Source organism: Poecilia reticulata, chromosome 8 (genome assembly GCF_904066995.2).
Source record: "Poecilia reticulata chromosome 8, P_reticulata-male-v2, whole genome shotgun sequence".
Taxonomy (NCBI): Eukaryota; Metazoa; Chordata; class Actinopteri; order Cyprinodontiformes; family Poeciliidae; genus Poecilia; species Poecilia reticulata.
Genome location: NC_088837.1, coordinates 4,246,072 through 4,260,454, shown reverse-complemented (window position 1 = coordinate 4,260,454; position 14,383 = coordinate 4,246,072). Strand labels below are relative to the sequence as shown.

Below are 14,383 nucleotides of genomic sequence, written 5' to 3'. Positions count from 1 at the left end.
TGCATTCTCTTTAGTTTTCTCTGTTCAGTACTGGAGACTGGAGTTAAAGGCGCCATTTCGCAATGAGCTTCCTAAATAGACGCTCGAAAGCCTCAGGTCCATAACACTGTCAGCTCCCGGTCAGAAAGACGCATTTAGTTCAGAGTCCCATGAGATGATATTCAGAAAGGATTTTTTTTATTGATTGATTTTAGTTGCCTCTGCAATGAGCTCTTTGGATAAAGTCAATAATATCTGCACATTTGCAACAGTACTGGTGTGCACAGGAAGGTGCAATCTCTAGACATTTTCCCACAAGGGCGAATGATATTTTCCAAAAGTTGTACGTGACAATGGATCAAGAGTTATTTTCATTGGAACTAAGAAAAACCGCCACTCTATAATCCTCTCTGCACAAAGCTTGATTTTTGACACAGTCCAGTTTGGCGAGTACCATTTTCCTGACAATTGCCAAACCCAGACTTGTCGGCTGGGTTGCAAGACAGAGGGGCATGAATCATCGCTCCAGGAACACTTCCCTGCTGCTCTACAGTCCAGCGCTTTACGACACCACCTCCGATGCTTTGTGTATCAGGGGTATTAATTATAACCTGTAAAATGACGGAGGGGCTTAAAAATTCCAGTTGTTTAAAAAAAAAATCACCAAATATATATATATATATATATATATATATATATATATATATATATATATATATATATATATATATATATATATATATATATATATTTTTTTTTATCCATCCATTTTCTTGCACCCTTGTCCCTTAGTGGGGTTGGGAGGGTTGCTGGTGCCCATCTCCAGCTAATGTTCCGGGCGAGAGGCGGGGTCACCCTGGACAGGTCGCCAGTCTGTCGCAATATATATATAGGTGTGTGTGTGTGTGTGTATTTCTGGCCCCCACTTAGCCCCCCCAACTTTAAAAGTCTAGCTCCGCCACTGCTTTAGCTCACACCACAACAATTTAGCTGACCGTAATATATCCTGTGTTTTATTTTGGTCATTATTGTTACAAGTAGTCTTGATGTGTGATAAGCATGTCTATGGGACATTTATAGAAATACGGAACAAATATTTAACAGCCTAATACGGGACGATTCCGTATTTTAAGGGACGGGTGGCAACCCTATACCTGGTTGTTAATGCTTTGAATACAATAATGCTTTGATTCAGGCACAAAGAAAAAAGATACAGGAAATATTGGTGGGGACTGTCCCCTTCATGCCAGAGTTAGTGGGAACATGTCCACACCAGTCCTTCAGGAAGTTACGCCTATGGTTGTGGCCCACACATTCATGAAGAAGAATGGTGACTGACTACTGCCAGTCAGTGGACCAGCAGACAGTCACTGAAATGCCTGAGATTTTTACATTTGGGAATAAAATAATGGAATAAATGAACTTTTCCATATTCATTTCAAAACCTGGCCTAGTTAGGGTTAAGCCTCTAACCCAGGCCTGTTACCAAGATGTTTACTTCTATATGTAAAGGTAAAGATTCAAGCCTTCATCCATCAAGGAACTAATTGATAAATATTTTCTCTGTGCAAACTCACCATTTGCCAGGTTCTCGAACCTCTGTGCCAATTTTTTCATGGCCAGCTTGCTCTCTGTCTCATTCTCCAGCTTGGAAAGCTCCCTCAGAATCTTACAGGCACCAAGAGCACTTAGCACAGACTCCCCTGCCTGATACGGAGACACAGCAAGCCAATTGAGGTGCAATGACATGAAGCTAAATTAAAGGCAATTTAGAAAAAGGTAGTATTAGGACTTGCACATGAATGCTACTGGTTCTGAAAGAACAGTCATCATCTTCAAATGGTCAAGGCTAAGCTAAAAAGTTCACACTTTTGGACTAAAGATTTTAATGTAACATGTTCTCACCATTTCCCAGAAGTATATAGCCATTTCACTGCGGTTCTGTAAAACAGCCCAAATGAAGAGAGCTGCCCAGGGTGAATGGCATTGCTGGTTGCGATATGCACATTCCCCCTGCAGGATTTTGTTGACTTGCTGAAGTTTGGAAAAGACATATCAGAGTAAACAGTTAGTTTATTTCTCATCTCTTATTATTCCACACACAATATGATTTTACATGTTGGTTTTAGCTATAAGATTGCTTAATAAACAATAGATATCTTTCATGACAGACATTTTTATATCAAACTCATTAATGATCCAGCTAACTACACTTGTAATATTTTTTTCCTTGTCTTGTCCTGTGAGGAACACATATCACAGAACTATTCACAGTACTTAAATTTTTCTGTTGTGTTGTTTTATACCTAAAAAATTATTTTTAAAACTTTATTTTAAATTTTCTTCATTTATTTTATTTTTTGTCTGGTTCTCCATTTTTTATACTGCACATATACAGTATAAAAACTATATTTTTATCCATTGCAGTGGATAAAAAGGAAAAAGAGAAAAGAGGAACAGCAGTGGGGCAAAAAATTGAAAGTCCCCTTTGAACTTTTTGAAAGTTCCCTTTCAAAAAGTTGTAAGAGGAAAGAAAAACTGGTAGATAATACAAGAAAATACTCTAGGGCAGTGGTCCCCAAAGTCGGTCCTTGAGGGCCGGCATCCTGCATGTTTTAGTTCTCTCCCTGGTTTAACGCACCTGGATCAAATGATGCCTCGTTAGAGGCCTAAGAAGAACATTGACAAGCTGAAAAGGTTGTTACTACCACCAGGGAGAGAACTAGAACATGTCGGCCCTCGAGGACCAACTTTGGGGACCACTGCCCTAGGGTGAAAAACCTTAGAAACCTGCTTCTATACCTACAAACATTGAGAGAAAAAAGGTAAACCCTGAAAAACAATGTCACAGAAAACACTGAAAACTGATTAATACAAGATGTATTTAGTGGCACCTACAACCCAAGATGGCGTATCTGTAAACACACACATCCAAACCACCCGTGTATGTGTCTGTGTGAGAGACACAGACACATACACAGACTCCATACATCCATACGGATGTATGGTCTGTCCCTCTGGACTTGAGGCAGACATCGGTCGGTAAGTTCCCCAAAAGGTTTTACGTTTTTTGCTGAGATTTTATGTGATTGACCAACATTATAGATGGGAAAAGTTACATGGGATTTAAAATATATGCTTAACACAAAAAACCCTAAAAATTTTCAGTTAGGGATGTATGATAAGGTTGAAAAGTGTATCACAATATGAGCATTTCATATCAGTCTTGCTCTCGGCAAAGGCGGACGCTTTTTTCCTCTGCTCCCTCCCTGCCCATGCCTGTCCTGCTTGCTTTGTTTTTGTCCTGTCTTTTTCTATATTTTTGGAGCCTTTCTTTGCACATCATCCAAATCTACAAATTATGGATCTGGTCAACCGATCTCTCAATGCAATTGATCAAATTTTCAACAAGAAGTCTGGCCACAGGAGAGCCTCTTGTCCTGTGGGGACACACCCGGCAGGATTCATCCTGAATATATGCTGTTTGGAGCTTGTGGATTCCTGGCTTAGACAAATTTGTGACAGACTTGGCCGAACCAGCAAACACTCGGACTGTTGGTGTGGACAGAGACGAGGACTCTAAAACTCACTAACGAGTTGTAATCAATCTTGGAAAAGTTGCTCATTTCAGCTCAATGGAACGACCAAACTAATTTGGATGATTGGGAACTGAGATGTATCGGAGAGACTTTAGGGAAGATTGAAATTCATAATCTTCCCGATCTAAGACATTCTGTATCTGAATTGGCTGTCCCCGTGTGGCCTTGGAAAGGCTGCATATTTCCAATCTCCTTGAAGATATGTAAACATAATGCTCCTTCCCACCTCACCCCCTCCTGTTTCCATGGAGCTGTGGAGCTGAGCGCTCCTAAGGACATCATTCCTCGATAACAAACACCTCTGTCGGACTATGCCAGGGACCACAGCCACCTGACTCCATGGCCCTTTGACGTCACCGCCTTCACTCAAGTCTTTGTTTTACCCCTTTGTTTTGTCTGAATGTTGCCATCTGACCTAATGTGTCCTTTCCTCTTTTCCTTTGGTTTGTTATTTTGTTTGTATTTCCTTTAAATGAATGTAAAGCACTTTGAATTGCCTTTTTGCTGAAAAAGTGCTATATAAATAAAATTACCTTACCTTACCATCAGTCAATACTGATAATTATTGATTAGTTCTTTGTTTTAAATATCTGAAATACTGCCAAACTCGTGGTGTGAGCTTGTCTTTTATCCAGAATTTTCACTCCATGCCATTGTTGTGTATTTTAAAGTAGCTACACTGGTGGTGAAACCTTAAATTGCTGTGCAAGTTACTCAACAGGTTGTTTCTAGGTAACCAAAGAGTCAGTACGTTAGTTAGTTGATGCCACTCACGTCCATGAGAGAATCAGTGGCTTAAGTCTTTCCTCTGCTTACATGATTTATTGTCAAGTCCTACTTTCAGCCTAGAACCATTGTAATTTTAAAGCTGCATATCATTTGAGAAATTTTCCTACCACCTTTAAAACCCTAAAACCAAAGGAGGACTTTATTTTACCATGACTATTGTTTATTTTTAACTGTTTGAGGATGACAGTATGAGAGAAGGGGAAAATGTCGGCAACGTGGTGGTTAATAGCCACAGTCCTGAAACCAATTCAGTCATAGGATCCAACAAAGTAATGATATTGTCATGGTCATTATAATGGAACATTTTATAATGTGCTCTTCACTCCTCTTGTGCTTTATATTGTGCCTGCATGATCTCATCATGAGATTGGTCAAGCTGCTCTCCTATAGACTTCTACAGTGCCATATAACAGCAGGGGACATCGTTGATCCTGGAGACTAAGTGCTACTCCCCCTTGTAGAACTTATCTGCCCTCTTTAGCATCAGAGAACATCCTCCTTTCCTTAACAATAGACAAATGGCAAGACCATCTGTGTTGGGCTCCACAGAATCCCTGGTACATGACAGTCAGGGATTCACACCTCTAGTCCAATCAATTCTCTCTTCTCTGACCAGAACTTATAAAAGGAAACCAGATCCACTGTTGGTCAGAGCAGACTTGACAGACTCCTTTGAGTCTATATGTCTGTTCTCACCTTGCAAGGTTTTAATACATTTCTTATTTTCTTCTCATCCAAACTCTTGTTTAAGTAATTTTTTTCCACGACAGTCATTTGTGAGACTACATTAGCGTTGGTTACTTTTCATTTTTACAATTGCAGGAGACTGTCACTGTACAGATTAATCATTTTTCTAGCATAACATTTAAAGCAGAGATTTTGGTCTGAATATTTTGGCACATGTTACATAAATCCATTTGAGGATGAGAAGCAGACAAATATTTTCACAATGTCAGATTATTTTTTTAGGTATGTAATGAGTCAAACAAGGTTTTTGCCACCTCAATGACCTGTAAACAGGTTCTTGTACAAATAGTTCTATACTCACTGACCTTCAGTGCTCTTCTAGTGCCCATCCTGGGGTCAAGACCCAGAGCTCCATAGTAGAAAGGCTCACAGACGTCACCTAAGAGATCCTGCAGCAGGCGGGATACCTGAAGCACAGTCACAAACTTTGCTTTGACATGTGTTATAAGTTTGCTTCCCTTATTTGTTTACACATAATGTGATTATTTAAGTGGTCTTTAGCATAACATGCAAAGCATACTGAAAGAAATCAAATATGTTAAATCAATTATGGTTGTAATGAGTCACAGATTAATCATAGAAAAATTCACTTTATTGCTACAAGTGTGGGCCATCACTTGAATTTGATGAATTCAGGTTTTCCAATAACTTCCATGGCGACTGGTGTATAAAATCCAGTAGGTAGGCACACTGAGTGCTTCTACAAACATTTGTAAAAGAACGAGTCGCTCACAGAACCTCTGTAAATTCAAACATAACATAATAGGATGTAACTTATGCAGATGCAGATACTGAAATGCAGAGTGCACAGACGTCACCATTTTCTGTAGAGCCATTATTTTCAGACCCCCAAACTTCATTGGGGGTCTGAAGAACTAACCTGACCTTTATGGAATTGATTTTAATGGCCAAGTAGCTACACCCAATATCCACCTTATTCCTATATTTCATTTTGTGTTATAGAAACTCATTGCTGACCCAAACATAATGATAAAGGTTCACATAAGAGGATTATCATTACTCATCCTTGTAATAGCAGAACCATCAACCCTGGCTTAGACAAATTTGTGACGGACTTGGCCGTACTAGCAAACACTCAGAGTGTTGGTGTGTACAGAGACGAGGACTTTAAAACTCACAGTTGTAATCGATCTTGAAAACAGGATCCCCAAACACAGAAATAGTTTGGCTGCAGAGAAATCTTTTGACTTTAACTTTGTCATTCTGCCCCAGTGCTGGACTAAATGCCCGGTTCACTACAGGCAGCCTGAGTCGGACCCACCGCTGTGGGACAGAATCAGATATCCTGATATAGAGAAACGGAACCAGCTGTCATTGTGATGCACTTCAAAGTCCTGGTACCGCCTCCTCACTGTTCACTCTCTGCTTCTCCTTAACCTGGTGTTACAACCAGGCAGTTTGCCCCACTGCTGACAGGATCTGGGCTGGAGGTGAGTGGCTGTGAATAGTAGTTATTACTGCAGAACCTCAAGAGATGTGCAGCAGAGCGACTGTAGACCTTCATGGAGGGCTGGCACAAGGTAATATGTCGATAAATATTTGACTTTTTTGTTCCCCGTCGTTTTGACCGACAGCATTAAAAAAAACTCGGTGATGTACTATTTTTACCCGTCAAATTATAATCATATTAACATCTGCTGCTTAGCCGCATTTTTGTGCGGTTAGTTAATATTCACCTACTTGAACCGTGAATCCAGATCCCATCACACATAAAGCAGATAAACGCATCTAACTTTTTTTCCATAGTGACTCAAACCACTGACTGTGGCACCAATAACTTATAATAAATTAAACGACTCCTCTTAAATTACCAGCACTTCACCTGCTGCGGTCTGAACGCACAGCTGCACAATTTCCTCCTGGTTCGCATCTGCAGAAAAATCTGCGCTGGTTCATCGCTCAGTTGGATCTGTCTAATCCAAACCGATCAATTGAATTCTACGAGCTTTTTACCCTGTGCGGTACGGGAGTGCGCTTTTACGAGAATCTTTTTGCGTGGTTTCACTTCTCCATCTGCCGAGCTTCTGAGCGCCGCTCTCCTTCTGGGTTAGGGTTAAAACGATGCGCGTTACTCGATTGATTTTTACCCAGAAAGCACATGGGCAAAAACCGTTACTGAAACGGTCACTGGGACTGACTAGTATATATTCCATTGAGGGAAAGTAACTTTAACATATGAATTCCTTATATGTTAACATAAAGGCTCGTTTTGAAGTATAAGCTGCTACTTACAGGCATTGGTTCGAAGAATTCGATCTGGAATGCGGCGTTCATAACAAACACGTGTTCATCTACTCTACCGCTAGCAAACAACCATGCAAAACAAAACAACCACAGTTTACAGGACGCACTTCCTGCTAAAGAGAAGAAAAATCCGGAAAACCGGAACCGGAAAATACAATATATGAAAACAGGTGTCATGTCATTTACAATACAGGTACGTAGGAATAAAGACTCACGGGTTATTAAAATTGTAGTTTATTATCAATAGCAGGAAATAAAAAAAAAAATTAAGTATAATTTAAATACATTACTAATATATTAATAGTATATTTTAAAATATATTTGAAGTATATTATATATTTTTAATATAATTGAGACAGAATTATTACTCAAAATATGTCAAAATATAATAATAAAGCTCTGAAATATGATATTTAAAAAGTTTACTTTAAGTACACTTGAAGTTGTTCCAAAAAAGTACGTATAGTATACTAAAATATACTATTAGTTGTAATTTAATACTATTTAAATACTACTAAAGTATACTAAGCACAAAATTAGTTGTTCCAAAATAGTACAGTTTACATCGATAAAAGTATACTAAAGTATGTTAAAATTTAGTATACTAAACTATACTTTTTTTTCACCTGGGAACTGCCATAACATACTTCAGAACCAGTGACGTGCGGCCAGTGGCTCACCTCTCGCTAACTGCCGTTCTATTGGAGCATGTTCCTGCCCAGGTAAAAGAAAAGTATACTTATGTTTTTTCTTTTGGACACTGTGGCTGCATTTTGGAGTAAAAATGCAGCCACAAATGCAGTCTTTTGGACTATGGGGGAAAAGGCTTTTCTACCTTGGCTCCCGGAGTTAGCCGTGGCTGTAAGCTGTTTACTACTAGCTGCTAAAGTCGTGGCTCCGCATCACCCCGTAGTGATCGACTCCCTGCAGCTACGCAGCGCCGCTATTCCCCTGCTTGCATCTCTGAGTAGCTGCCTCAGACTGCCAGGATCTCATCGTTCTCTCAGTCTCTGATACTCTTTGTCTGTTGCTAATAAGAATGATCGATCAGCCATTGTTACCATGGAAATCCTCTTCGTCTTCCTGCTCAAAACACAGCGCCGCTGCGGATGTTATCAACCCATGTTCATTCTTCAGGTAATCCTTTATATGCAGAGCAGAAACCGCTAAGCTAAAAACTAATTACGAAGTGAATGCTACCAGTCGAAATTCGCATTAATTTCGCGATCTCACTGCTTTTGCAGCTGCTCCGTTCCGCTTCTCTATCACGGTTACTTGCGCAACTTTACTTCGTTTCTCAGCAACAAAATACAGCCCATCGTTATTTATTGAAGATTTTACATTTCCAAAGACACAGGAATCTTATGTTTTGTACGTTTGGAAGCTCATTCCCTCTCACATAATCGGAAAAGCCGGGAATGGCGGCGCTTTTGACATTTCTCTGATATTTGGAAAAATATGATTTACTAATTTTAGCATAATTCCGGTTATTCTTGGTCTATTAACACAATTTAAAAACTGGTGTGTAGTTTATAATGTGCACTTTAAGCTCAAGTTGAAAGTGAGACTGAGGGAGGCGGAGTCTCGCTGCTACGCCGTAACAAACTAGATGTTAAAAAGAGCTATAAGGCTCTATGGTTATATGGTTTAACGGATCGATACTAGCAGATGAAAAATCGATACTTTCTGAGGGCGGAAAATATCGATATATATCGCCGAATCGATTTATTTATACAGCCCTAGTTACTAGTCACCAGCATTCTTGCAGGCAGTTTTAAAAAGCTCTGAAAAGTATTGATGGGCAGAAGATTCACTGACTTGTCATTATCCTGGAATTTTGTGATCCGTCAGTTTTTTTAATGTTTATTCTTGTTAATTAATTTTCAGCCTAGGTCTTGCTATTGCAGTTCATTCCTTCATATTCAGATGCTAAGATATTCTTGCACTTTCTTTGATTAGTGTTTAGTCTCCTATTGTTCACATTCTCCTCAGCTTCCTCTCATGTTCATTAGTCTCCTTTCCATTAGTATACCTGGCTTTAGGGCTCTCTGCCTTATGCTTACTTGCCTGTTTCTAGTCCTGTATTCCTTGGTGCCTCTGAGAGTTTTGCATTTATTTATTAATTATCTTCATTCTATCTCCTGCCTCTTACTCTGCATGCATTCTGGATCCAACAACACTCCATGTAGCATTGAGTTGCTTTGGAATTGAGTCGCAGTGGGAAATACTAGAAGTTAATCGTTAGTGTGTTTTAAATCACACAAGATGGATTGTCCAGTATTAAAAGCTTGTTGTATCTGACAGAAAATCTACCTTGGAGAATCTTGTTGTTTTTTCACATTTTCAATTATGTAGATATGAGAGAGAACTTCAGGCTTTTATTGAAGCATATCAGTTATATTTTAGGACAAACAAATTTAAGTTAATGCAGAAAGTAAAAAGAACATTGTTAAATAATATTTCTTAATGTGGAATACAAATTGGCTATAATCAATATGAGTAGGTCAGGGCTTTACAAAACTAGTGATTGGATATTGAATACGTTTGAGTTCCTTGTTGACCTTACTACTACTTTCCCTCAGTTTTTCAACCAAGCGTTTGCCTGCTGCTCAAGTGTTGAACTCACCTCAAACAAACTAAGATCCATTGCTGAAGCGCTTGTGTTTACTTCCATATGCAAAGTCTCCATGGCACCTGGTGCAGCTCTGTCCACAGAGAGATGAGATCCAGCCAGGCTCTTTCTTTCACTCAGACGCCTCTGGAGTAGAATGTATGCCAGCAAGCTATCTGACAATGAGCTATACAAGCTCTCCAAGCGATTGTTTGTCAAATAATTCAGGATGTTGAGACCATTCTCACAGAAGAGACGCACAAACTGGGGCTTGTTATTGATCAAAGCATCTGTCATGGAGTCCTCAAGGTCCTCATACTGAAAGTGGAAAAAAAAGTCAAGCAATAATGTATAACAGTGTTTTTCAAACTTTTTCTGGCAGAGGACGACTTAACCCATCTAGCAAACACTAGCAGACCACCTAACTAGAAATTTCCTTGCAATAACACATCTTAATACGTACAATAAAATACGAAATGAAAACATTAGCCTCTTAACACACTTCTTATTGTTTTCTGTCTTCATCTGATAAGGACCAGATAAATTCTTATCTGTACCTTATCAGATATTTAGATATTTGAACATAACATTTGAGAACCCCTGAGCAAGGCGTTTGAAACTAGAGCCAAACTAGAACTCTGGTGTTCTACCTTCCACTGTATGTCTCCATTGAAGAACTCAGCTTTTGCAGTGTCTATTCGGTTCCAGGCCACAGCCAGTTTTAGCTCCTCTATGCACTCACTGGCCATACTGCTCAAACGTTTACTAGCTTAACACAAACACAGTAGACAAACAACAATATCAGAGTGATAGAAATGATAAAAATACATTGCCATAGTTTTGCATAATCATTTATATGATAGAATACATGAGAACTATCATCTTTAAAATGACCTTCATGCGACAAAATAAAAACAAAGTTTGCAATCTTTATAAAATTAGATTGCACTGAATTTCAGACCATGCTAAGGATTCTACCAGAAGAATTTTTCCCCAGACTAGTTCATGACAGGGGATGTGGTCGCTTGGCACCCTGGATGCATTGTCGCTGGTAAGGTTGGTAAATTATACAGATTTGAACAAAATTATACTACCTTGATTTCTTCATCAAGTGATAAATCGGTATGGACAATATGTGACCAACATTGTCAAAATTGCTACATATGTTATATCAGGCCGTAATGGAATAATATAGAGTGATAATTGGTATTGATCCAAAATAAATATAATATTGGTATTGATAATGATAGTATGGTAATCTGTCCAGGTTGTACCCTGGTGCTGGTGCCGTATGATGGGTAAATCATGAAAATCTCAAAAATAATACTGGTGAACAGAAAAATAAAACAAATGTGGTTTTTTGAGCAGAAGACGTTTCTCTTCAAAGACTTATCTTATTTAATGGCTTTATTTAGGTTTGATTTTAGGTCTGTTTAGCAAGAGGATTATGTTGGCATAAATGACTAACGCTCTTCAAATTATTACAATTTTTACATTCCTTGAAGTAGCTACAAGGTGAGGTGGAGTAGCAACCATTTTCATTTACATTTACTGATTAATCACAAGCCTATTAATAGCTAGTTATTTTAAACATCTAAATTTTTGTTTTCCTTATCTAAATTGTACCAAAATCACTTCTGCTTATTGCTTTGTATTATCCACCAGGGACTTACTCTTACCTTTTGGATCAGATTTTTTTTTTTTTAAATGTGTGTTGAATACAGATAAGGCCATTGTAATTGAGGATTTTATACAAATCCTGAAAAATACAGAAATTGATAGCCTTATCATAAAACACAATACGTAGTAAAGTAATATAATAAAAACATTGTTAAAACTGCATTATTGGTGCAAAATGTAATAAAATCCTTGAGTGCATTTTACAATACTTTCTGCCACATATGTAATATAAAAAAATTAAGATGATTATTGCAAAATGTGAAGGTAACACTTTTTAAAAAATATAATGCATTAATGTGGTGCATCAGTTAATTTTGTGTTCATTCTAATTATTATACAATTGAAACCAGATATTTACATACACTGAATAAAAAGACAAAAAAATAAAAAATCTCAGTCTAAAGTAAAATCTGACCAAACCCCTCATGTTTTATGTCAGTTAGAATTACCACGTTTTTTTTGTTCAATGCCAGAAAACTTGGTGTGAACATTTCTAGAATTTTTTGGTAATTTTCCTCAATTTCAAAGGTTTACATACATTTGGTCAATGTTTGGGATAACTGTCTTTTAAAATGTATGTTAATTTGGTGCCCTTTCATAAAATTAATTTAGATAAAGCTTTTTCTTCTCTTTTCACTGACCCTCAAGATATGGTGTTGCAGCCTATTTTTCACATATCTGAAAGAGGTTCCAAATACTTGGTCATCTTTATTAGTTCTGACTTATTCTTATATAACTACTCCTCCCTACTTCTGAAAATTAACAATGATTTGTTGAAAATATCCCTTTTATCTAAATCAGTGGTTCTTAACCTTTTTGGAGGTACCGAACTCATCAGATTCATATGCGCATTCACTGAACCCTTCTATAGTGATAAATACATTTTTCCAAATTCAAGACATACTTTAAGAAGATCATTAATTCTTCTTAAAAGGTAGAGTCTCTGATAACAGTTCTTCAAAATATAGTCAGTGTTTTCAGCAAAGTTGAGCTGACTGTTCAGGAACGACCAAAGGTATTTCAAATTTGCCAGTTTCAACAGGTTGGCCATCAAGAGAAACTGGAACCACTTTAAGGTCTTGTTTAGATCATTTAATTAGCTCTACATTCTTAAGAGAATGAAAAATTAATAATAAATAATAAAGACTTTGCGGTATTCTGATTTAGTAATGTAATTATATTGGTTGTGTTACCACCCCCACGCCACTAGAGGCAGTAGCAACCCCGAAAAGATGCGACCAAGGAGCAGATTTAGAAGAACACAGAAAGCTACAGAATGTGGTAAAAACTGTGAGCTTGGTTGAAGTAAATAAAGACACAAGTTCAAATCCCTGCTGAGAGTGGATCTCCTTCAATCAGGGCTCCTCCGCAGCTCTGATTGGCTAAGCAATGTAACGTGATCCTCTGCAGCAAGTGATGGCAAAGCAGGGCGTCATCACGACTTTACACAAGTGTGTCTTTACCTCCACGGCAGAGGCTCCACCGAACCCCTGAGACCGACTCGTCGAACCCCTGGGGTTCGACGAACCCAGGTTAAGAACCACTGATTTAAATCACTTCTCAGTAGGGTTAATACAATACAAATTTATATTCTTCCTGGCTTAAACTTGTTCCAAAATCTCTCCTGGTACATCTGTTCTAGGTGCCTCCAAATCCAAGGCCATGGACTTCAGCCGGAAAAGGGTAGAGTGCCTTTTTCTGGTCAGGGAGGATGTCCTGCCCCAAGTGGAGGAATTTAAGAATCTCGAATGAGGGATACTTAAATATATATACAGTGTCTTGCGAAAGTATTCAGCCCCCTTGAACTTTTCAACCTTTTGCCACTTTTCAGGCTTCAAACATAAAGAGCTGAAATTATTATTTTGTGAAGAATCAACAACAATAATCGTGAAGTGGAAAAAAATTTATTGGATATTTTAAACTTTTTAAACAAACTGCAAAAGTGGGGCGTGCAATGTTATTCGGCTGCCTTGTGTTAATACTTTGTAGCCCCACCTTTTGCTGCGATTACAGCTGCAAGTCACTTGGTTTTGTGTCCATCAGTTTTGGACATTGAGAGACTCAAATTCTTCCTTTCTTCCTTTCAAAACTGCTGGAACTCAGTGAGGTTGGATGGAGAGCGCTCTTGAACAGCAGTTTTCAGCTATTTCAACAGATTCTCCATTGGATTCAGGTCAGGACTTTGACTTGGCCATTCTAACACCTGGATATGTTTATTTGTGAAACATTCCATTGTAGATTTTGCTTCATGTTTGGGATCGTTGTCTTGTTGGAAGATAAATCTCCGTCCCAGTCTCAGGTCTTTAAAGACTCCAACAGGTTTTCTTTCACAATGGTTCTGTATTTGGCTCCGTCCATCTTTCCATCAATTTTAACCATCTTCCCTGTGTTGACTCCATCATCCCTACTGAGACAGTTTACCGTTACCCACATAACAAGCCCTGGGTAACAAAAGAGATCAAGACCATCCTGAATACGAAGAAGAGGGCTTTCAGAGATGGCAACAGGGATGATGTGAGAGTAATTCAGAGGTGCTTCAAGGTGAAGATCAGAAGAGCTAAGGAAGATTATAATACCTCTATAAGACCAGACCCCTCTCAGCAGAAAAACATGAGAGAGGTCTGGAGAGAGATGAGGACTATCACCGGGTTTAGATCAGCAGGTTGTTGTGGAGTGGTTGAGGGCAACGTTGACAGAGCCAGTGAACTCAACC

At 38.5% G+C, this 14,383-nt stretch overlaps 1 protein-coding gene and 1 long non-coding RNA gene across 4 annotated transcripts in view; one reads left to right on the top strand and one right to left on the bottom strand.

The window, feature by feature from the left end:
- trpm4a (transient receptor potential cation channel, subfamily M, member 4a) overlaps nt 1-14,383 on the bottom strand; it is a 90,161-nt gene that overhangs the window by 39,536 nt on the left and 36,242 nt on the right. For all 3 annotated transcript variants that reach the window (XM_081609655.1, XM_008414995.3, XM_008414996.3), the window contains 5 exons: nt 10,641-10,759; nt 10,006-10,308; nt 5,420-5,521; nt 1,885-2,013; nt 1,557-1,686 (listed from right to left, as the gene is read on the bottom strand). In XM_081609655.1, coding sequence (XP_081465781.1) covers nt 1,557-1,686; nt 1,885-2,013; nt 5,420-5,521; nt 10,006-10,308; nt 10,641-10,759 — 783 coding nt within the window. The remainder of the gene's footprint in view (nt 1-1,556; nt 1,687-1,884; nt 2,014-5,419; nt 5,522-10,005; nt 10,309-10,640; nt 10,760-14,383) is intronic.
- Nucleotides 8,035-14,383, top strand: part of LOC145552454 (uncharacterized) — a 39,175-nt gene continuing 32,826 nt past the window's right edge. Inside the window, exon 1 of the long non-coding RNA XR_014088515.1 lies at nt 8,035-8,101. This is a non-coding gene — a long non-coding RNA (uncharacterized LOC145552454). The remainder of the gene's footprint in view (nt 8,102-14,383) is intronic.